Below are 24,706 nucleotides of genomic sequence, written 5' to 3' on the forward strand. Positions count from 1 at the left end.
CCAATCATGTGAAGCAGGCCAAGAGGGTGGGAACGGTCACCCGCAGCCAGGCTAAACAAGCCGTGAGGCCTAGCTCTGTTCCGGAAACTTCTATCAGGACCCGGTCAGAGGTGATGGACCTGGACCCCAGGCCAATGTCTGCAACAGCAGTAGTGGATCCAGTCCCAGAGACCCAGACAGAACCAGTCCCAGAACCGGAACCAGCCAAACAACCAACACCAGACCCCGTGCCAGCACTGAATCCAGTACTTGCAACCTCAACACCAGAGGGCCCCACCGAACCTGAACTGGCAGCAGCCGATAACCCTACACAAGAGGCTCAGCCGGAGCCTGAATCCCAACATAGTGCACCAGCGGAGAGCGGTTCACAGTCAACAGAAACAGCTCCATCCCCTATATCGCTTTCAGAGGGACCAAGCCTCGGTCCACAATCCAATGAGGAACTGATGTCTCCAGCATCAAGGGAACAGTTCCAGACCGAACAGGAAGCAGATGAAAGCCTCCAGAGAGCTTGGACGGCGGCACGGAGCAACCCACCGCCTCTCAGCTCTTCTAATCGATCCAGGTTTGTTGTAGAAAGAGGACTTTTATACAAGGAAACTCTTTCTGGTGGACACCAGGAAGACTGGCATCCTCAGAGACAGTTGGTAGTTCCAACTAAATACCGGGCCCAGCTCTTGAGCTTAGCCCACGATCACCCTAGTGGCCATGCTGGGGTGAACAGGACCAAAGACTGTTTGGGGGGGTCATTCCACTGGGAGGGAATGGGCAAGGATGTTTCTACCTATGTTCAGTCTTGTGAGGTGTGCCAAAGAGTGGGAAAACCCCAAGACCAGGTCAAAGCCCCTCTCCAGCCACTCCCCATCATTGAAGTTCCATTTCAGCGAGTAGCTGTGGATATTCTGGGTCCTTTTCCGAAAAAGACACCCAGAGGAAAGCAGTACATACTGACTTTCATGGATTTTGCCACCCGATGGCCAGAAGCAGTAGCTCTAAGCAACACCAGGGCTAAAAGTGTGTGCCAGGCACTAGCAGACATTTTTGCCAGGGTAGGTTGGCCCTCCGACATCCTCACAGATGCAGGGACTAATTTCCTGGCAGGAACTATGAAAAACCTTTGGGAAGCTCATGGGGTAAATCACTTGGTTGCCACTCCTTACCATCATCAAACAAATGGCATGGTGGAGAAGTTTAATGGAACTTTGGGGGCCATGATACGTAAATTCGTAAATGAGCACTCCAATGATTGGGACCTAGTGTTGCAGCAGTTGCTCTTTGCCTACAGAGCTGTACCACATCCCAGTTTAGGGTTTTCCCCATTTGAACTTGTATATGGCCGTGAGGTTAAGGGGCCATTGCAGCTGGTGAAGCAGCAATGGGAGGGATTTACACCTTCTCCAGGAACTAATATTCTGGACTTTGTAACCAACCTACAAAACACCCTCCGAACCTCTTTAGCCCTTGCTAAAGAAAACTTACAGGATGCTCAAAAAGAGCAAAAAGCCTGGTATGATAAACATGCCAGAGAGCGTTCCTTCAAAGTAGGGGACCAGGTCATGGTCTTAAAGGCGCTCCAGGCCCATAAAATGGAAGCATCGTGGGAAGGGCCATTCATGGTCCAGGAGCGCCTGGGAGCTGTTAATTATCTCATAGCATTCCCCACCTCCAACCGAAAGCCTAAGATGTACCATATTAATTCTCTAAAGCCCTTTTATTCCAGAGAATTAAAGGTTTGTCAGTTTACAGCCCAGGGAGGAGACGACGCTGAGTGGCCTGAAGGTGTTTACTACGAAGGGAAATGTGCTGGTGGTGTGGAAGAGGTGAAACTCTCCATGACCCTTGGGCGTATGCAGCGACAGCAGATCCAGGAGCTGTGCACTAGCTACGCGCCAACGTTCTCAGCCACCCCAGGACTGACTGAACGGGCATACCACTCCATTGACATAGGTAATGCTCACCCAATTAGGGTCCAACCTTACCGGGTGTCTCCCCAAGCTAAAACTGCTATAGAATGGGAGATCCAGGATATGTTACAGATGGGTGTAATCCGCCCCTCTGAAAGTGCATGGGCATCTCCAGTGGTTCTAGTTCCCAAACCAGATGGGGAAATACGTTTTTGCGTGGACTACTGTAAGCTAAATGCTGTAACTTGCCCAGACAACTATCCAATGCCACGCACAGATGAACTATTAGAGAAACTGAGACGGGCCCAGTTCATCTCTACCTTGGACTTAACCAAGGGGTACTGGCAGGTACCGCTAGATGAATCTGCCAAGGAAAGGTCAGCCTTCATCACACATCTCGGGCTGTATGAATTTAATGTACTCCCTTTCAGGCTGCGAAATGCACCCGCCACTTTCCAAAGACTTGTAGATGGTCTCCTAGCGGGATTAGGAGAATATGCAGTCGCCTACCTTGACGATGTGGCCATATTTTCGGATTCCTGGGCAGACCACCTGGAACATCTACAAAAAGTCCTTGAGCGCATAAGGGAGGCAGGACTAACTGTTAAGGCTAAGAAGTGTCAAATAGGCCTAAACAGAGTGACTTACTTTGGACACCAGGTGGGTCAAGGAACTATCAGCCCCCTACAGGCCAAAGTGGATGCTATCCAAAAGTGGCCTGTCCCAAAGTCAAAGAAACAGGTTCAATCCTTCTTAGGCTTGGCCGGTTATTACAGACGATTTGTACCGCACTACAGCCAAATCGCTGCCCCACTGACAGACCTAACCAAAAAGAAACAGCCAAATGCTTTTCAGTGGACCGGAAAGTGTCAGAAGGCCTTTAACAAGCTTAAAGCGACACTCATGTCTGACCCTGTACTAAGGGCCCCAGACTTTGACAAACCCGTTCCTAGTAACCACAGATGCGTCCGAGCGTGGTGTGGGAGCAGTTTTAATGCAGAAAGGACCTGATCAAGAATTCCACCCTGTAGTGTTTCTCAGCAAAAAACTGTCTGAGAGGGAAAGCAACTGGTCAGTCACTGAAAAAGAATGTTACGCCATTGTCTATGCTCTGGAAAAGCTACGCCCATATGTTTGGGGATGGCGTTTCCACCTGCAAACCGACCATGCTGCACTGAAGTGGCTTCACACCGTCAAGGAAACTAACAAAAAACTTCTTCGGTGGAGTTTAGCTCTCCAAGATTTTGATTTCGACATCCAACACATCTCAGGAGCTTCTAACAAAGTGGCTGATGCACTCTCCCGTGAAAGTTTCCCAGAATCAACTGGTTAAAATCGTCCTTGAGATGTGGAAAATATTGTTAGTCTTTATGTACTTGGTAGTATATTTAGAGATGCATGTGTCTTATTAACTCTGTTTTTCCTAGAGCTCCAGGAAGAAATCCCAGCCAGTGTTTCACCCTAGCTGAGATTTGGGGGGCGTGTCATAAATACAAAGGGAAGGGTAAACCCCTTTGAAATCCCTCCTGGCCAGGGGAAAGCTCCTCTCACCTGTAAAGGGTTAAGAAGCTAAAGGTAACCTCGCTGGCACCTGACCAAAATGACCAATGAGGAGACAAGATACTTTCAAAAGCTGGGAGGAGGGAGAGAAACAAAGGGTCTGTGTCTGTCTATATGCTGGTCTTTACCGGGGATAGACCAGGAATGGAGTCTTAGAACTTTTAGTAAGTAATCTAGCTAGGTATGTGTTAGATTATGATTTCTTTAAATGGCTGAGAAAAGAATTGTGCTGAATAGAATAACTATTTCTGTCTGTGTATCTTTTTTGTAACTTAAGGTTTTGCCTAGAGGGGTTCTCTATGTTTTTGAATCTAATTACCCTGTAAGATATCGACCATCCTGATTTTACAGGGGGGATTTCTTTATTTCTATTTACTTCTATTTTTTATTAAAAGTCTTCTTGTAAAAAACTGAATGCTTTTTCATTGTTCTCAGATCCAAGGATAGTGGTAGCATGATAAATGGGAATGAGGATATGGAGGTAGACATCACCATATCTGAGGTAGAAGCGAAACTCAAACAGCTTAATGGGGCTAAATCGGGGGGCCCAGATAATCTTCATCCAAGAATATTAAAAGAATTGGCACAAGAAATTGCAAGCCCATTAGCAAGAATTTTTAATGAATCTGTAAATTCAGGGGTTGTACCATATGATTGGAGAATTGCTAACATAGTTCCTATTTTTAAGAAAGGGAAAAAAAGTGATCCAAGTAATTATAGGCCTGTTAGTTTGACATCTGTAGTATGCAAGGTCTTGGAAAAAATTTTGAAGGAGAAGGTAGTTAAGGACATTGAAGTCAATGGTAAATGGGACAAAATACAACATGGTTTTACAAAAGGTAGATCGTGCCAAACCAACTTGATTTCCTTCTTTGAGAGAGTAACAGATTTTTTAGATAAAGGAAACGCAGTGGATCTAATTTATTTAGATTTTAGTAAGGCGTTTGATACTGTGCCACATGGGGAATTATTAGTTAAATTGGATAAGATGGGCATCAATAGGAAAATTGAAAGGTGGATAGGGAATTGGTTAAAGGGGAGACTACAACGGGTCCTACTGAAAGGTGAACTGTCAAGTTGGAGGGAGGTTACCAGTGGAGTTCCTCAAGGATCAGTTTTGGGACCAATCTTATTTAATCTTTTTATTACTGACCTGGGTACAAAAAGTGGGAGTGTGCTAATAAAGTTTGCAGATGATACAAAGCTGGGAGGTATTGCTAATTTAGAGAAGGACAGGGATACCCTACAGGAGGATCTGGATGACCTTGTAAACTGGAGTAATAGGAATAGGATGAAATTTAATAGTGAGAAGTGTAAGGTCATGCATTTAGGGATTAATAACAAGAATTTTAGTTATAAGCTAGGGACGCATCAACTAGAAGTAACGGAGGAGGAAAAGGACCTTGGAGTATTGGTTGATCATAGGTTGACTATGAGCTGCCAATGTGATATGGCTGTGAAAAAAGCTAATGTCGTCTTGGGATGCATCAGGAGAGGTATTTCCAGTAGGGATAAGGAGGTTTTAGTACCGTTATATAAGGCACTGGTGAGACCTCACCTGGAATACTGTGTGCAGTTCTGGTCTCCCATGTTTAAGAAGGATGAATTCAAACTGGAACAGGTACAGAGAAGGGCTACTAGGATGATCCGAGGAATGGAAAACTTGTCTTATGAAAGGAGACTCAGGGAGCTTGGCTTGTTTAGCCTAACTAAAAGAAGGTTGAGGGGAGATATGATTGCTCTCTATAAATATATCAGAGGGATAAATACCAGAGAGGGAGAGGAATTATTTAAACTCAGTACCAATGTGGACACAAGAACAAATGGATATAAACTGGCCACTAGGAAATTTAGATTAGAAATTAGACGAAGGTTTCTAACCATCAGAGGAGTGAAGTTTTGGAATAGCCTTCCGAGGGAAGTGGTGGGGGCAAAAGATCTATCTTGCTTTAAGATTAAACTCGATAAGTTTATGGAGGAGATGGTATGATGGGATAACATGGTTTTGGTAATTAAATATTCATGGTAAATAGGCCCAATGGCCTGTGATGGGTTTTTAGATGGGGTAAGATCCAAGTTACCCGGGAAAGAATTTTCTGTAGTATCTGGCTGATGAATCTTGCCCATATGCTCAGGGTTTAGCTGATCGCCATATTTGGGGTCGGGAAGGAATTTTCCTCCAGGGCAGATTGGAAGGCCCTGGAGGTTTTTCGCCTTCCTCTGTAGCATGGGGCATGGGTCACTTGCTGGAGGATTCTCTGCTCCTTGAGGTCTTCAAACTACAATTTGAGGACTTCAATAGCACAGATATAGGTGTGAGGTCTTTTTTAGGAGTGGTGGGTGAAGTTCTGTGGCCTGCATTGTGCAGGAGGTCAGACTAGATGATCATAATGGTCCCTTCTGACCTAAATATCTATGAATCTATGAATCTATGAATCTATTTGGGTCTGTGGTCACCTATGCAAATTGGTGAGGCTTTTTATCCAACATTTCCCAGGAAAGGGGGGGTGCAAGTGTTGGGAGGATTGTTCATTGTTCTTAAGATCCAAGGGTCTGGGTCTGTAGTTACCTAGGCAAATTGGTGAGGCTTTTTACTAAACCTTGTCCAGGAAGTGGGGTGCAAGGTTTTGGGAAGTATTTTGGGGGGAAGGACGCATCCAAACAGCTCTTCCCCAGTAACCAGTATTAGTTTGGTGGTGGTAGCGGCCAGTCCAAGGACAACGGGTGTAATATTTTGTACCTTGGGGAAGTTTTGACCTAAGCTGGTACAGATAAGCTTAGGAGGTTTTTCATGCAGGTCCCCACATCTGTACCCTAGAGTTCAGAGTGGGGGAGGAACCTTGACAGGGGGTGAGATTCATGGTTAGCTCAATCTCCTGTGGGAAGCAGGTTCCATAACCACACATCCTTCACCAAGGATCCTCTGTCACAAATCCATGTTGAAACTTGAGCTCTGTGTGTCCCCGTCACAGCTGCTACACATTGATATTTAGATGTAGTAAGGAAGTCAGCAGGACATGGACTGCTTAAACACTTTGAACTCTAGGAATGAGATGCCTTCAACAAGGGGTGAAGTTACCTTTAAAAAGCAACAGGAACCCATGAAGAGGCCTGAGATAGAACTCAGTTCATAACTAAATTTGGAAATTAACTCAAATTAACATTCAGAACATGACAGCTTTACCAGCTGAAATCTGATGGATCATACACCTTTTTTTCTCTTCTCTGAAAAGCTTTCCCACTTTTGCACCTATAATCAGCCCCAGTTTTTCTACTGCAGCTAGAGAGTTCTTCACTATGTTCCTATAAGGCAGTATTCTTGAAGAAAGATGAAGATTCTCTCTCTGTCCTTTGTAACTGTATCCTGTGAGAAAGTCATCCTTAGCAGGTCATCCATCAAGGAACATACATAAATCATATCTTTGGTCTGATTTCTCAAGCCCCACATCTTCTCATTTGTCAATAGTGAACATCTAACTCTACCATTTGTTTTCTTCTCCCTCTTATCTCTGTGCCTTCTTCAAGCTACTTCTGTGTGTAACGCAGCAGCCAGGATTGAACCTGGGACCTCTGAAGCTTAGTGTATGAGCCTCTACTGTGTGAGCTAAAAGCCAGATGAGGTTGTAGCAGACTCCTTAATCTCTAAGTGGTCTAAAGTGCCACTAGCGGGGGACAGAGCCCCACACCCAGCAGGCCCTTGTTATATATGCATGGACAGATATTCCACTCCAAGTATCTATCAGTTTTCCAGATCACTTGTGATCTATAGTTGTGAACTATACTCATCCTTAGAAAGGAACCTGTTTTATTGCTGCAATCTGTCAGAGATGATATACTGTCTCCGTCATATTCTGTTTTTTCTGTTACGACACGAACGTGAGTCTGGAAAGTTGATTCAGTGCTGTGGAGTATCCCTGGTAAATTACATACACCCAGCACCCCATACTTCCTGGTCATGTCCTTCCAGCTGTCAGCAGAAGCTTAAAGCTTTGCAACAAGCCTCTGACAAGCCTTGGGATATTCTTCCTCTTTTGAATTCGTTATGTCATGTCCAGGACCTTGATCAGTGAAATCTACAGAATCTAGTGTTTTTGTGAGAAACTGAAAACCTCTCTCTGCTTGTACTGTGTGAAAGCAGCATCACTGTCACTGCGTGAACTGCACCTCTGACCTCTCCTTTCACCCTCCACATCCCTTGCTATCTTCAGGTCTCAGGCCTCTAACCATCGCTTGTGATTCTCCCATTCTCAGACCAGATCCCGGGTAGCAGTCCCTTAGGACAAACACTGATTGCCTCAGCTGGTATGACTTAGTCTCAGACCCTCCAGGGCAATGTCAGCGATAATCAGAGGCTGTCACCGGGCAACTGGGTCTTAAAGGAGAGAGTCAGGGCCTAGCTTGCCCGTGTCAGTTCTCTGAGAACTTACCTGGGAGTTACTGCTTGCCTCAGGTGACTGGTTAATGGTCAATCAGTAGAGAAGCACTCACACCCTATTAAAAATGAGTTCAGTCAGAGGGAGTGCTCTCAGGAGGAAGGTGCTTCTCGGGAGGAGAGGCTTGTAAGAGGAAGGCAAACCCAAAGGGAGACATCCCCTTAAACGGAACAGGAGTATCCCAGGGGAAAGAACTGGGAGAGCTCCAGAAGAGAAAGTGTTCTCCAGATTGAGGGAGCAGCCGTACCCTGAAGGGAAGAGATCTGAGACTTTTCCAGGAGAAAAAGATGAGTGATCTGGGAGAAGGAGCCAGACACTGTTCCATGGGTGAAGGGAAAGCATAGTGAGAGGATCTTTCTTACAAGTCTTGCTGACACCAATGCTAGCTACAGTTGCTTCCAAGTAACAAGTCTCTTAAATTCTTGAATGCAGAGTTCAAAGGTACAATAGTCAGTCACCAGCGTTCTTAAAGCACTATAAACCACAATAATAGATCGTAGAAGTGCAAACCAAGCATAAAGAAATAAGAAAGAGACACACCCCACACTGTCTGCAGGCCCTTGTCCTGAACAGGGACCTGCAATACCCTTGCCCGAACAGTGAGATGGGAACTGACAGCAGTTCTGGAGTTTCATGAGCCGATGTTGGCTTCTGTTTCTGATACATCACCAAATCTATGCCTCTGACCAGGCTAAGGTGACCTTAGTTATCAGCCTGCTGAGAGGAGACGCGTTAGTCTGGGCCTCCCTGTGGTAGAAGGCCATAGTCCAGTGCTGTCGAACTGGGATGCCTTTCTCCAATCAATGTCAACCATCTTCAATGACGCACACTGATTCTGAATATCAAGGGGACTAGCAGGGGCAAGACAGAGTGGCTCACTATGCAGTGCACTTCTGCTGCCTCACAGCAGATACAGAGTGGAACAAAGCAGCAAAACTGTACCAATTCTGGCGGTGGTTGAAGGAAGAAATCAAAGATGAACTGGTCTGAGATGTCTACAGGTCTAGACTTCTCTCTGGACTTTACCATCTGCATAGATAATTGGCTGGGAGAATAAAGAGACGAAAAGACGTCTGCATCCCTTGTATCCGTGTGCCATGACCTCATCTTCTGTATCACTGGCCAAACCCATGCCTCTTATATATGCTATCCATGCACAAACTCAACCTATAATCTTAGGATATAGTTACACTGTGGCTAGAACAGCTCTCTAGCATAGATGCAGCTTTCACCAAAGGAGGTGTTTTTCTGCCAATTTAAGACTTCCCCGAATGACATTAGCTACGTTGATGTAGCTGCGTCTATAGTGGGGATCTTCTTGGCAGAGCTATGTCAGTCAAGGGTGTTTATTTTTCACACCCTGACCAACATAGGTATGCTGACATAACTTAAGTGTAGACCAACCCTGTGTGCACCATTTGGATAGCTCTTCAATCCAATTTTTCCCATCTAGGATCCACAGTATCATGGTAGCATAAATACTAATGCAGACCTTCACCTCAAATTAATATGAAACTGTTGTGTATCCAAATATTTTTTCTAAACAAGTCATTCATTTACAATGCTTTCTGTAAGTCATTTTACTGCTTATTTACATTACAGAAATAGTTTTTACCTTGCAGTTGCCAAGACATACTCATAACGTGGGGACCAGGTCACTGCCAGCACTTCCTGTCTGTGACCTACAAATATGGTACATGAGAAATTTCAGGTAACTTATTGATAAACAACTTTTCTGATATAAGTAAATGTGGCATATATCCAAGAGAAATGCAATTGGACTAATCTACCAATTTACAACTACCATTAATATTCTGGTATTAATTTGGAGTGAATGGGAAGAGCGTTCCTTATTTTGGATTATTGGCAGTTTACTTCCCCCCTTTTGCTTGGCTAAGAATGCATTCAGCTGAAAGTGATATGAAGAATACTAAGTTTACCTCTCTATACTTTACTAGCCCAGATGCCTTTATCGTTCTACAGCTATGCTAACAAAAGAATAGCACATACAACTACTAAGACTACTCCATTACTGTTACAGAAGTTTTAACAGTAACATTTAAAATACACAGATGTAAAAACAATTTAGTGTCAGTTTTTATTGAGCTATTTTAAAAATATATATATATTTATTCAGCAGATCCTCATTCCTATATCTAGATTATTTATTCTACTCCTTACCAACAGCCCAAATTTGAAGGTAAGTGTGTGTTTTCTTTTGGTCTCTTAGCAGCACGAGGACCATGCACTGCTTATTGGATGGTGATACAATATATTTAACAACAAACTATAGTGGTTTTTGAGATCTTCAAAAAGATGTCTAGAAAAACTCCAAACAATAGAAAGTGTTAGGCAATCTAAATATAGTGTTGCTACTGTGCCACTTATAATAAAATGGGCATAAGCGAGCAAATCTGATTGATAAAAAGTAGGTTAGATCACATACATACATCTTTGGCCTTATAACCAAGAGTTATTTACATTACTTCCTTCTGTACATCTACATCAGTACACTCAACATTTCATCATTTATATTTCCCTTGTAGTGTTTCATTTCAATTACCCACAACCAACTCAAACACCGAGGCTTTCCAGAGCATAAAGCCCTAGAGCCTCCTAACATTATTAGATAAACGTAAAGGTTCAGATACTGCTGTCCTTATGTCGAGTAATATCTTACTCCCCGAGCCTCTGAAGCCAAAGAGTCTTAAAGAAAGTCCATCCATACAAAATCTCTGGAGGATATTTTGTTTAAAAATATTAAGATTTTGTAAAAAACGCGCACACACACCACACACAATCTTCATGAACACAAGTACAACATTCCTGGAGATCCTAAAACAACATTTAAACAAATATTAATCTATAGTGAGTCAGAACTTCAGATGGTGTAAATTGGTACAACTGTGTTGATTTTCACCAGCGGAAAACTGGGCCCATTATTCTCAAGGGATGCGATATGGAATTTGCCTTTTTACAGAACGATAAATGAAAAAGCTCCCCAGAAGTCTCTTAAAACTTTCAAATCTTAAAAATATATAATTTGTTTTTAAAAATAAACTACATTAACTAGATAACACTTTTGCTCAGCTAATTAATATTTTGATTGAGGAAGTCTGAGTTATGCAAACAAAAATACCGTTGAACATGCTTTTTTAATTTTAAACGTATAAACTAATTTTCCTCCAAACTGGTTTCACACATGCCTAGTAACACTAGAATGATTTAAGACTAACTAGTACTCCAGAAATCAGGGTTTATTATGAAAATTCCCAAAGACCTAAAATGATAGCTGTTCCTTAATTAATATTTGTGTTCTCCAATTCAGTAGCACTAGAATAATACAAAGAAGAACCTTTCTCACTGTGTAATTTTCACAACTGGTACTAAACACATCAGTCACGTTAGTTACAAAGAACACATTGTTTATAGTGTTTCTTTACACTGGCTGGATTGTGTTTCTTTACACTGGCTGGTTTACTTAAAGTAGTTACTGTTTAAAAATTATGTTTCAGGCTAAAAAGTACCCTGCAGAATTTGAGAACAGGATCCAGACTTCAAGTCACAAAGCTGTACTTCGGGGCTTTTGGTACCAACTGTAACAAGAAAAACAAGACAACGTAAAAAAAAACCAACTCTTAACAAGGAATAAAAACTCTAACAAGTCTTACTACAAAGATATAAAGAAACTATCAGCTTCATAAGATTTCCCACACATTTGAACTGATCAAATTTCCAAACAAACAGATTTATATTTTCAAAGTCTCTGCATACAATTCTACTGAATTCCTCACATTAACAATAGAATCATAGAATATCAGGGTTGGAAGGGATCTCAGGAGGTCATCTAGTCCAACCCCCTGCTCAAAGCAGGACCAATCCCCAACTAGATCTTTATTAAACTATATTTAAAAGGTTGTTGGGGAGGAGTTCTCAGACTTCCTTTGTGACAACAAAAATTACTATATGACCCCAGAAGGAGGGACCAAAGCCTGAGCCTGCTGCCCCAGGCAGGGTGACCAAAGCCAAAACCTAAGGGCTTAAGCCCCAGGCAGGAAGCCTATAACCTGAGACCTGCTGTTCAGGGAAGTCCTCAGGCTTTGGCTTTGGCCCCAGGCCCTAGCAAGTCTAATCCAGCCCTGGCGACGCCATTAAAACAGAGTTGGACCCACTTTGGGATCCCGATCCACAATTTGAGAACCGCTGTTGTAGGGGAAACAAGGCTGCTCTTTTTTTCTAGATTTATGAATTAAGAATATGGTCCCTTCTCTAAATATTTTTTTTTAATTGACAACAGTAAATACATACAGTATACAGTACACATTCAACTCCCATAGATCTCAATACTGATTTAGCTGCATTAATCTGAGTAGTGTGTATTTAGAAACACTAGCTGAACCATGCAAACTCGGTGGTGTGTGGTTTGCTCATTTCAGAAATGCAAAGGAAGTACTTTCCTTTCATAAACAGTATAAGCCCAAATGAAGTGATTTTATTTAGAAAATGACCTCAGTTTTACAAAGTCTTTGATATCACTTGCCAGAAAATAGTCAAGACTGTTGCATATGAAAAAAGTCATTGTAGAAAAAGGAAAATGCTAATTTTGAATCATTTGCCTCTTACTACAACCCAAACATAGATAGGAACTTCTTAAAAATGTATACATACCTGCTATTAAGCAATGCTTGGTAGCAACTGGAGACATATGATGGCTATAAACTGTTCCCTCAAAATTAAACACATCTGCAGGCTGGTAATTAAAACAAAACATCTATCAGCTTTGCCCCTTGATTAATATCATAGTGAGAATTTGTATCTCTTCTTTAAAATTGGTTAAGCATTTTTAAAGTTAGAGTTACTGTTTACAAGGCTGCTCACATGCCACCTCTCTACTGATTAAGTGCCTAATCATGCAAATAGTCATGCTACCAGAACTAGACATCCAGCACTGGCAGGGCATAGAGCTAACATGGCAAAGAGTAATAAAGCCTGGAAGAAAATGCTCTGATTACAGTGACAAGGGGGAAAAAAAAGGAGGAAGGAAAAGCAGCAAGGAAGAAGGTGGGGTATGTAAATGGAAATCAGTGATAACAGGAAAGAAAGAAAATGATGTATACTAGAGCTAATACTTGTTCTTCACATACAAAACATGCTACCTCAAAAAAAAGGATATAAAGAAAAGGTAGAAGCAATAGCGAGTGGCTAAATTGAAGTGTCACCTTATATAAAATAAGGGACCATATTTAAAGTTATTTTTCCCCATTTTCTGTTGGGACTCAAGCGGTATGTTGACAAGTTCCTGAAATCAACTCTGTTTTATTGCTTACATACTAAAACGTAAGCCATTAAATACACATTATGTGCAAGAAGACTGATAATATTAGTGTTAAGAACCTTGACTTCTCAAATTTCCTCACCAGTGTACTCAATTTTTCAACATCAATGTTGCATTATTGTCACGGTTCCCAAACTGTTTCGTACTGTCTCCCCCTTATTGATATTTTAAAGCTTGGTGGCTCCTCACAACCAAATATATATATTTTTAAACTGACTCAGGACACTAGATTCAAGAAGGACATGAGTTTGGACCGTTTTGTGATTTTATTCAACTACATACTGTTCATTACAAAATCTGATCTGGGTTTTTAAAACTATAATTTTAAAATGTGGATTTTTTGGCGTGACCAGACACAGCCTAAGATTTTATTTGGAAGAACCGACCTGTTTCAAACTACATAGCTGTGCAATGTTTTATTGAATCTCTGATAGCGCCAGTCATAAGTCACTTTAAAAATTTAAATTACTTCTGTGTTTAGAGTAACAGCCGTGTTAGTCTGTATTCGCAAAATGATAGATTTCCACTCCACCTATTTCCCCTTGTTTTTTCCTCCCCCCCTCCCCTCCCCCCCCGACGTTCTTGTTAAACCCTGGATTTGTGCTGGAAATGGCCCACCTTGATTATCATACACATTGTAAGGAGAGTGATCACTTTAGATACGCTATTACCCACAGGAGAGTGGGGTGGGGGGAGAGAAAACCTTTTGTAGTGGTAAACACCCATTTTTTCATGCTTTGTGTGTATAAAAAGATCTTCTATGCTTTCCACAGTATGCATCCGATGAAGTGAGCTGTAGCTCACGAAAGCTTATGCTCAAATAAATTGGTTAGTCTCTAAGGTGCCACAAGTACTCCTTTTCTTTCTGTGTTTAGTTTTCACAAAAATGGTTGCTGACTACTTAAGACTCAGAGAAAACTCAAAGTGAAAGGAAGCAGCACTTTCATAGCTATATCATGGAGTTCTTTGCACTCTGTCAACAGAAATGCAGAATTCCTGGTTTGTAAGATTTGAAAACTTGGTGTTCTGAATAAGATCTCTTGACAATTCTAATATATATATATATTTTTTTTATGATGAGATAATAAAGGTTGGAATGGATTCAAATGTTAGTGAGAAGGGGTTTCAAATCCAGTTGGTATCCAGAGATTCATGTTCGATTCTAGGACAATATTCATCAAAATAGGAATATTATCCAAACAAAAAACCTGGCAGTCCCTTCTGACCCTATGATTCCATAAATGAGTTAATATTTGGTCTTTAATAGCATTTTTATCAATTTTACTCTATTCAAAAGTTTGATAACACTGGAAATATCTCAGTAATTTCCTTTTCAACATGGCACCGCCAAAGGCAGCACCTGTTCATGAATCTCCCAATTTTATGTTTCATATCGATTATATTTGTATTCCTACCTTGAAGTGTTAGGTTCACGGCATTAAATTTGCCCGATTTATCCACCGGGGAAGCTAATGTAGTCAAGAAATCCATATTACTCATGTTATCTGCAAGATCTGTTTCCCAAGAAGAAAAATTCTGATTTTGCCAGGCAATTCAAAGATGCATTGTAACACTTTCTCATGTGATAACCTCCTGACTTTACTGTGAAACAGAAGCTGAGTATGGTTACAGCCTCTCTCTTTGCACACTAAAACACTGTGTATTCACTACCTGGGATTTTATAAAATTACCACCACCACTGAAGGCCTCATGTACTTCAGGTCGCAACTTTTTCGATGCTGATGCCTGGTGATGAATTGTTCTGTGTGTCCAAATGATGTCACATCTTTACTCGTGCTGCAACCCCACTGTTCTTCCTGGCCATGGCTGCTGCCTCACCACACAGCACAGCACACCTACAGTGTCCAATTAACACCTTCATCCACCATGAATTTATCAAGGATCTTGAATATTTCCTCACTGGTTGTTCAGGGTTTCTTTGCAAAATAAAAATTCTTCAACTATTGAACTTGCTTTGACAAATCTCACACAACACAGAAACTGAGCCAGGTTGGTTATGTTTGTGGATTCATCAAGCTGTGGTGAAAAATATTGACTTCTTCACTTGTTCTACCAACTGGTCCTGAACATTTTCTGCATGGTCATCAGTGCATCAATGGATGGGATTATTTGACATGGGAATGGTTTTCAGTGCCATGACTGCTTGCTTCCCAATCTTAATTCTTCATATGGCTATTGCTGGTGGAAGTGTAAAGGTCTTGCCAATGGTGTGTGTCTGCTTGCATTCTGTAATTCACATGCCTATAACATAAGATGAGCCTAAGGCTTTTGAAGAACAGAACAGTTGCTTCTTTAGACATGACTTGTTTTTATTCTTCTTGTTTCTGAAGGAAAAGTTTGCGGCTCTTGTTTACTAATTCCAGGGATTTCGTTTCTAAATGTCTCTGTAGCTTCCCTGGCCTCATACTTTCACTTACTAACACTTGAAAACAAAAGGCCACATTGTGCCTGTAGACTTTTTGCAGTAATACTGAGACACAAATTCCAAACAGAGTAACTATCGTCATATTGTTTACTTTTCTTCCTTTTCTGTTTAACTTTATTAAGCTCAGTGGTTTGAGCACTGGCCTGCTAAACCCAGGGTTGTGAGTTCACTCCTTGAGGGGGCCATTTAGGGATATGGGGCAAAAATCTGTTGGATGATTTAATTGGGGATTGGTCCTGCTTTAAGCAGGGGGTTGAACTAGATGATCTCCTGAGGTCCCTTCCACCCCTGATATTCTATGATTCTATGTGAGGGTTTATGTTTAGTGGCACATTGTGTCCTTCTGACATTTTAACAATTACGTAGTACAATAGATCAAATTTGGGACTTTATCTTTAACGCTGTGGACAATATCAGGTAACTTTATTTTTATGTTTCCTTTTTAAAAAAATAGTTTAAAATTGCTTTTTATTTTAAAGAATGAACTCAAATCTTTTGGAAATATACCATTTTGTGGCAGTTTGTACACCAATTGTCCTTTATATACAGTTTACATTTTGTAACTCATTCTAAGAGGATGGTCTAAACTCTAAAGCAGTATCTGGTTCTTGCTAAGCACGCAACACGCTTTGAACAACAAAAAGGCAACGCTACCTCCTCCCTCCACAAAAACATAATTATACATCTCAACGTTACACTTTTAAAAGGGCTTAGAAAATAATAATTTTCACATCTAATTTAATCAGAGAAATATTGTGTATTGTGTCCTTGGGATGATAGAATCTCCAGTTTTCATGATCTTCTCACCTTAATGCATGAGGCAATATTCTTGGCAAACAAACAATGTCAATGTAAGTCCACTGATATATGAAATAAGAGAGATTTACCACAGTCCAAAATTCATATATCAGCTATTAGAGGACAGAATTTAGTAGCAGATAAATGGCCTGTAATGTGTAAACTTTATTTAAGTCATGACAAATTGATTAGTGTTTCTCCTCATGGTTTCCCTCGTTCTGCTGTTTTAAAAGCTTATCAAATCCTCTCACACAAATATGGCAAAAGGTTTAAGCCATCAAAGACATTGTTCATATTGTTTATAACAACAGATGTGCTCCCACAGCACACTACCAGTGCTATGCAAATATGATAACCAACAATTAATATTGTTCAATAGGTGTTCAACACCTCACAAGAAATAAACTATGCTCTCAGACCAGTTGTTGCTGGACAAATGTACATAGCACAAAATCTACCATCACAAGTCACGTTTTTATTGGCAGGCTACGCAGAAAAAACAAGCAATCAAAGACTCTGAACTACCATATTATTGGTAACATAGAAGTGGTTTCTAAAACAAGGCCGAAGCATGCTGTCAAATATGGGAGTGCCTAAACTTCTGCCCTCGTATTCTGTGCCTACAATTTTGAATGCTACCAACCTGACATTTTTCATCCTTCAAAATGCTGAGTGAGTCAACTCTCACTGAGTTCAATGGGAATTTCAGGCACACTACCCGCAAAACAGGTGCTCAGCATATCACAAGGTCGAGCGCATAGGAAGTTTGGAAAATAATTAGTAATTACTTACTTGTAATGTGTTTGTATCCCATATTTTCAATGTTTTATCAAATGAGCTTGATGTAAACATGCCAGTGTCACGAGGATACCATTGAACCGTCTCTACGCTGAATTTGTGTACATCAGGATGGCTCCTATAATACAATAATAGAATTGCACTGATTAGGGTCAGCAGCGTCTTTTTGATTTGATACTAGCTGACCAAGGTGGGGGGGTTTAATTATTTTTACTCTTTTTTTTTTTTTTTTTAAACTACTGGGTCTAAATTTTCAAAAGTAACCAGTAATTTTGGTGCCTCAATTTCTGAGGGACCAATTTGAGCCCCCTTGGGGCTGATTTTCAGAAAGTGCTGATCATCTGCCCTCTCAAAACCAAGCTATTTTGAGGTGTAGTCACGCTTCCAAAAGATAGGCTTTGACATTTAAATATTATTGTAGGGCCCGACTCTACAAATAGTTATGACCCTGTTGAGTTCTGCTGACTTAAATGGGATTCCATATTATATGCACAAGCTTTCAGGATTGGGGTCTTTAACAATTATTTGCTAATGGTAATGTTAAATCACAACTATGACAGAAGTGCTACAAAATTTTACTATTTTAGTATGTTGCTAACCACACGGTCTTTGTTCCAGTAGTATCTTGGTCAGATCAACACTTAAGGGAATTTAGATAGTATCTTGCAACACAGGTCCTGTTTGATTTAATCTTCACAGGCTCCTAAATACACTTCAGTTTAATGATATCTTGAGAACCAGTGAACTATTTAAGGTAGCATATCAGAATCTCAAGTGGTTGTTGAACTACAATTGGATCTCTGCTCCTGTTAGTATCCTTATCGCTGAAAGTTTCATTCCTTTTAGATGTTCCCAAAGCTCACTGTCATTACAAGTGAACTCAGGAAAATAAAATGGCAGGGATCGAGACTTAGAAAAATGGTGAAGAGATAGTGAGCTTCAGGACTCTAGGATACTCTCCATCAAGTCCATATGCAGATGTATCATGGTGTTACAACACAGAGGAGAATATCTGCCTTTGCTGTAGATACAGCACAGAATCACCCAGTGGAGCTGTACAGACAAGTTAAGTGTCTAAGCAAATATATAAGTTATAGGAGCAGCTGTTTGTGGTTGGTTGGTTTTTTTAAATGTTGACTACTCTAGTTGTTTAATTAATAATACGTGTAAAAATAGGAATCTGCTGATGATACAGTTGCATAAAACTTTTCATCCAAGGAGTTCAATACTGTAAAACATTGGATATTTTTACAGAGAGGAAAATTGGAGGCACACTGAGATTGTGTGTTGCCTAGGACCTCACAAAGCATCAATGGCAGAGTCAGCAATAGAAGCCCAGTCTCCTGATTCACAATCCTATTTTAACCAGTAGAAAACACTGCTTTTCCTCTTTTCAACTCACAGATTCCTTATTCTGACTCTCTCATATTATCCCACACTGAAATTGACCATGTAGATGTACAGTGCTATGTCTAGTCATAAGGACAATAATGTACACTTCACTCTCTTCAGTAGACTGGATAGAATCTAAAGTAATATGCAGCTAGTTACTGATGAAGTTAGAAAAACTATTTTGAGGATTCTAGACATAAATGATCCATGCAGTGGTAATCTGGAATTTGCCAAGGGCATGCTTGAATGAGGACAGTCCTAATCTTACTGGCAAAAGACAGGCCATAAGTTTATTCACAATTCATTCGACAATATTACAGCTAAAACTGACAGAGAACTCAGTATATACAGGTTTCAGAGTAACAGCCGTGTTAGTCTGTATTTGCAAAAAGAAAAGGAGTACTTGTGGCACCTTAGAGACTAACCAATTTATTAGAGCATAAGCTTTCGTGAGCTACAGCTCACTTCATCAGATGCAGTTTCCACGATATGCATCTGATGAAGTGAGCTGTAGCTCACGAAAACTTATGCTCTAATAAATTGGTTAGTCTCTAAGGTGCCACAAGTACTCCTTTTCTTTTTGAGTATATACAGGGTTATCCTATAGTAGAATTAATGCATCTGTATCACCTCCTCACAAGTCCCCAAAGCTCTTACAGATTTGTCAGACTTTCCCTGCAGCTCATAAGGATTTGTTCTTTTTATGTATTTATTGTTCTAGCAGAAGCTGCCCATCCTTGAACTTAGGAAGTTGGGCCTCCCACAAGCAAAGACTTTTTCTGTGTCTCATGATAGTTTGGCCTTCCCTGCAGGAGTTAGTGGTTACCCTTTCCTCTTATTCTCATGGCTGGATGCTTAAGGCCTAGAAGCTGGGTATGTGAACCTGATACAGCATCGACTACTGCAGCAAAGATTACCTACAACAGTAGAAAGGCCTAAATTGTGACAGGAAAAGAAAAAGATGATAGAGCATGCATCAAAATGTGGTACAGGAACAGAAGATACTTTTGTTAACCTGCAGTCTCTAGGTCTCCATCCTTATGGGTGTCTGGACAAACTAAAATCATAATTAACGTTACGTGAATAAATCCCAGAATTGGAACAAACTCTTAAACAAACATAACAAAATTACATAATACACACTTAACAACATAAAACATTAAATAAGAGAATAATTCTGGATCTAGCCTTGAATGAGGCCATCATTATGCTTCTTAGTGTATATACAAAATATATTATACTTTTAACTGTGTGTCATCAATGTTTTTTTATCAAAGTTGTCTGGTCCTATGTGTGATTAGCGTTTTATGCAGGAAATAAAACACTAATGTGCAACAATTTGTGAATTCAATGCAAAATATATAATAAAATTGCTAAAAATATTTCATAGTGATTTTTTTTTTTTTTAAAAAAAAGGTACATACCTGCCCACAGAACAAATTGCTTTACATGTATAACATGGTTTTCTGCTGAAGTTTTCAAGGTCATAAAGTACAATAACACCATCTGACCCACCTGATAACATGCTGTAAGAACAAACATAACATAGCTTTTAGATGTCTTACACTCACAATCTGTTCAAAGTAAATCAACGTTCACATTCAGCAAAGTAATTAGTTTTAATCATAAATGATTAAAACTAAGTATTCATTCTATAAAATATACCTGATAATAAAACAGCACAATTTACTTACTATCTTCCCTCAACAGGTTCAATATCCAGGGTGTTAACACCAGTTCCATGGATTCTTTCCACATCTCTATCTTTGTTTAACTCCAAGCTTAGTACCCTTTAAAAAAATAGAATATATCAAACCATGAATGGTGAGAATCAGGAAGTACTCAAATTTTACCTTTTCTTTAGTACAACAAAAAAAAGTCAAATTTGTGATTCTCAGAATTCTTCTTTGACTCAACACATTCAATTATTACCCTTTACATTTTAAAGTACATTGTCAGACTTGATGTAGAACTAAAAATAAGAAAAAGATTAAAGTGTGACTGGCGGAAATTACCACACTGTACATTATTTGGAGGTGGAGGACTACAAATCTTTATTAAGCAATTAATATCAACAAATGTATGAATGAAAATTGGCATATAATGCAAGAATCAGAAATTTTAAAAAGTGAAATGAAATGTTTATATACTTTTAGATCTACTATATTCACAAATAAGTTAGTCTTCATCCCAACCATGATCATCTGGTAGTTTATTTAATAAAACTAAGGACACCTAGTGGAAAAACCAGTTATTTTAGTAAATGAAGTGATTTATGTTATACAGAATGAATAACAAACCACCACCACATGATAATTACAACAAAGTTAAATGTTTTCCACATCTTTTGTATCACTAAGAAAGAAACAAAAAATTACACTCTAATGAAAAGTATTTTTGATAAAAATTCAAATTCAGCTAACAAAACATCAGAGCATTCACTGTGTTATGGACAAGATTTGTTTTTACTCCTAATTTGAATGATCATTCAAATCCAGCTATTGTTGTAAGGGTCAATCAAGCAATTTCCTACTGTTGTAACTGACAAGAATAACTACAATTTTCCTCAACATCTGATCAAAGATAAGAAAGATACCTGGTCTTAAAAAAATTCAAATTAAGCAAAAAGTGTTTTGCTGAGATCACAACGTGCTCTGAGTTTATTATCCAGGATAAAACAGCACCAAAAAACAAAACAAAACAACCAAACACTCAGCATTTTATAGATTCAGAAAAATACTAAGTAGTCATTTGACCAAAAGACACATGAATAGCAAAATGAAAATTCATGAGAAAAATATGGTGAGTTTATAGTTGTGAGTTTATTAAAATATTTCTACGACAAAGTCCTTTCACATTTTAATTGATGTCTTCTAATTACTGCAAAGTGAAACTATCTTTGTAGCTTTGAACAAGCTAGGTCAGTGTTTCCCAAACTTGGTACAAGAATAGTAGCTGCGGGAAGCAGCAGCCAGTACGTCCCTCAGCCCGCGCTGCTTCCCACTGCCCTCATTGGCCCGCAGCAGCGAACCGTGGCTCATGGGAGCCGCGACTGGCCGAATCTGCAGAAGCAGCAAGTAAACAAACCGGCCCAGCCCGCCAGGGGCTTTCTCTGAACAAGAGGCGTCACAAGTTTGGGAAACACTGAGCTAGGTGATAACCAGAAACACCTTTTGATCAGTTCTTTGGTTTGATGACTTAAGGCTCCTCTGAGTTATGAAAATATGTTATACACCAAAACCCAGCTCCTTAAGCGGAGTTAGAAATCCTGCTTCTATGTTATGAAAAATCTACACTCTACTGAGCATTCCTTTTGCCAACAAAAGTACAGGAAAAAAAATCACAATTTATACACACAAAATGAACATCCAGTTTTCAAGGTGCTGAATGCCTCCTGCAGTTGAAGTCAAAGGGAGCTGGAAGTGCTCAGCACTTTCACAGATTGGCACTTTAGAGATTGCTGCTAAAGTCAAAATTTAACTACTGTTCTTATACCAAAAGTTATTTATTCTCTATGGCAATCTGGAACTAAATGCTGTGCTAAAGGCTAGGGTGTAGCAGATTGGATATCTTCCTGCAGCTTAATTTAAATTAAAAAAATTATGGTTCTGTTGACTTAAATACAGAAAATGAATAATACAATCAGATGTTTGGACTGACAATGCATAACTGCATCATAGAGATTCTTGGGAGAAGCTGAAGATTTTGGCAGCTGGGTAGGTGTACACCTGAGACTCCTGGTACCTGGAGAAGTGCAGGATCCAGTTTGGGATTATGGAAAACACATAACAGACCGTGAAATCTAGTCTTTCATGTGCTTTTACCCTATACTATACAGATTTCATGGGGGAGACCAGCATTTCTCAAATTGGGGGTCCTGACCCAAAAAGGAGCTTTGGGGGGGTCACAAGGTTATTTTAAGGCGGGGGGCACAGTATTGGTACACTTACTTCTCCACTGCCTTGAGAGCTGGGTGGCCGTAGAGCCGCAGCTGTTGGCCAGGCGCCCTGCTCTGAAGGCAGCACCCTGCCAGCAGCAGTGCAGAAGAAGGGCAATACCATACCATGCCACCCTTGCTTCTGCATTGCTGCTTTCAGAGCTGGGCGGCCAGAGAGTGGTGGCTGCTCACTGAGGGCCCAACTCTGCAGGCAGCAGCGCAGAAGTAAGGGTGACAATACCATCCGTATTTCTGTGTTGCTGCTGGTGGTGGCACTGCCTTCAGAACTGGGCAGCTGGAGAGCAGCAGCTGCTGGCCAGGAGCCCAGCTATGAAGGCAGCGCCGCCAGCAGCAGCACAGAAGTAAGGGTAGCAGTACTTACAACACTCCCTACAATAACCTTGTGACCCTCACCTCAATTCCTTTTTGGCTCAGGACCCCTACAATTACAATTCTGTGAAATTTCAGATTTAAATAGCTGAAATCATGAAATTTACAATTTAAAAACTCCCATGACTGTGAAATTGATCGAAATGGATGTGAATTTGGTAGGGCCCTAATTATGGGATAATGAGATTAGCTGAATATTTCTGCTAAAATCATTCTCAATGAACCTTTCAACAATATTGACATATACACTGTCATCTTTAAGTTTCACAATTAACATCTGATATAAAATGAGAAATTCATGCCTCATATTTATTGTTTTAATCTGACTGCAGATTCACGAGGCTTTGGTGTACTGGTTTTCACACAGGTCTAGTCTACACTAGAAAAGGTTCTCTGTTATAGCTACATAAAGAGAATTATGACTTGAGAAGACCTGCAAGGCCCAACCATAACTCATAGTGATTTATTTCTGAAATGTTCAGAAAGGAGAAGCCACATAAAATTCTTTTAGCTATGAATCTCAAGATGTTCACATGAGTGTCTGTAAACAGGTATAAAGGATGTAGAACAAATACACTTTTAGGGGGATGAAATAAGCACGCCATGTTAATGTGTTCATTGTGTAGGATGCAACTTAACATTTACAATGTCATGGGGTTTACTGTAGCATGTTACAACACAATGCTACGTTTTGGCAAAGACAGTATCCTACTACCAGGCATTGCAGTGGCTGCTGTGGTGAAATGTACTGCACTAAAGCCAAACTACTTTGCATGCAGCAGGTAGTGGAAGGTAGGTAGCAAGCATAAGTCTGACACACATTAGGGGTAGAGCATAATTCTTGTTTCAGAAGCATAGCCGTGTTAGTCTGTATCAGAAAAAACAATGAGGAGTCTTTGTGGCACCTCAGAGACAAACAAATTTATTTGGGCGAATGCCACAAGGACTCCACGCCATAATTCTTGTGTAACTTTAAGAGATTACATAATGCAGTTAAAGTGTACAACTGCAATGAAAACAGCCAGTAATATACATAACTTTGCCCAACCTAAGGCCAACAGGCTAGATCACTACTTCCATGTAGTCAACTCTCATTTGATCACAAGTCTTAGTAATAGTTGTAATTTTTTTTGTTAAAGCCCCAGCTCCATGAACTGTGTGATTACATGAGAATCTCAGTTTTCATTTTCTAAGAAGGAAGTTTCCAGCCTTAGTGGTTACAGAAAAAAGTTTAGACATGTGAAACGAAACAAGAAAATTCAGAAGGTAAGTAAAAAGAACCCAACATACATGCTTTTAAATACCTTATTTCTGGACTTACATGATTGTTGGCTGCTTGGGGTTGGCATTACTACTACCACCTCTAGACAGAACACCTATTCTAGAGTGACTACTCTCAGAAACAATGTTGTACATAATCGCACCAAGTAATATAATCCTCCACAGGGGAAGAAATTATTTAATAAATAGCCTGTCCTCTTTCTGAGTTTTTCTTCAAACAAATGTTGGTATGGAGAGCTGCCAAAAAAACTTAATTGGAAATGGAGGGGATAGGGGAAAGCAGAGAGGAAGTAGGAATAGAGAGGAAGAGCGTGACCCTTGGTTTCATCCACTGACACTCAAACTGGAAAGGAGGGTAAAATACAGACAGACGAGCCCGACATGTCATGCCCAGGAGCTCGCCGTGACAGGGCACTTTCAGGGCCTGCCATC

The 24,706-nt window shown here is 40.3% G+C and overlaps 1 protein-coding gene across 4 annotated transcripts in view; it reads right to left on the minus strand.

The window, feature by feature from the left end:
* Window positions 1–24,706, minus strand: part of ERCC8 (ERCC excision repair 8, CSA ubiquitin ligase complex subunit) — a 60,710-nt gene that overhangs the window by 35,390 nt on the left and 614 nt on the right. For 3 of the 4 annotated variants that reach the window (XM_073344006.1, XM_073344010.2, XM_073344007.2), the window contains exons 2-7: window positions 20,361–20,456; window positions 20,091–20,192; window positions 17,269–17,392; window positions 12,566–12,647; window positions 11,425–11,493; window positions 9,513–9,579 (exon numbers count right to left, since the gene is read on the minus strand). In XM_073344006.1, coding sequence (XP_073200107.1) covers window positions 9,513–9,579; window positions 11,425–11,493; window positions 12,566–12,647; window positions 17,269–17,392; window positions 20,091–20,192; window positions 20,361–20,456 — 540 coding nt within the window. Of the gene's footprint in view, window positions 1–9,512; window positions 9,580–11,424; window positions 11,494–12,565; window positions 12,648–17,268; window positions 17,393–20,090; window positions 20,193–20,360; window positions 20,457–24,706 lie in introns of those variants that run through there. The other variant, XM_073344008.1, reaches the window with a different exon arrangement.

Source organism: Lepidochelys kempii, chromosome 5 (genome assembly GCF_965140285.1).
Source record: "Lepidochelys kempii isolate rLepKem1 chromosome 5, rLepKem1.hap1, whole genome shotgun sequence".
NCBI classification, from domain to species: domain Eukaryota; kingdom Metazoa; phylum Chordata; order Testudines; family Cheloniidae; genus Lepidochelys; species Lepidochelys kempii.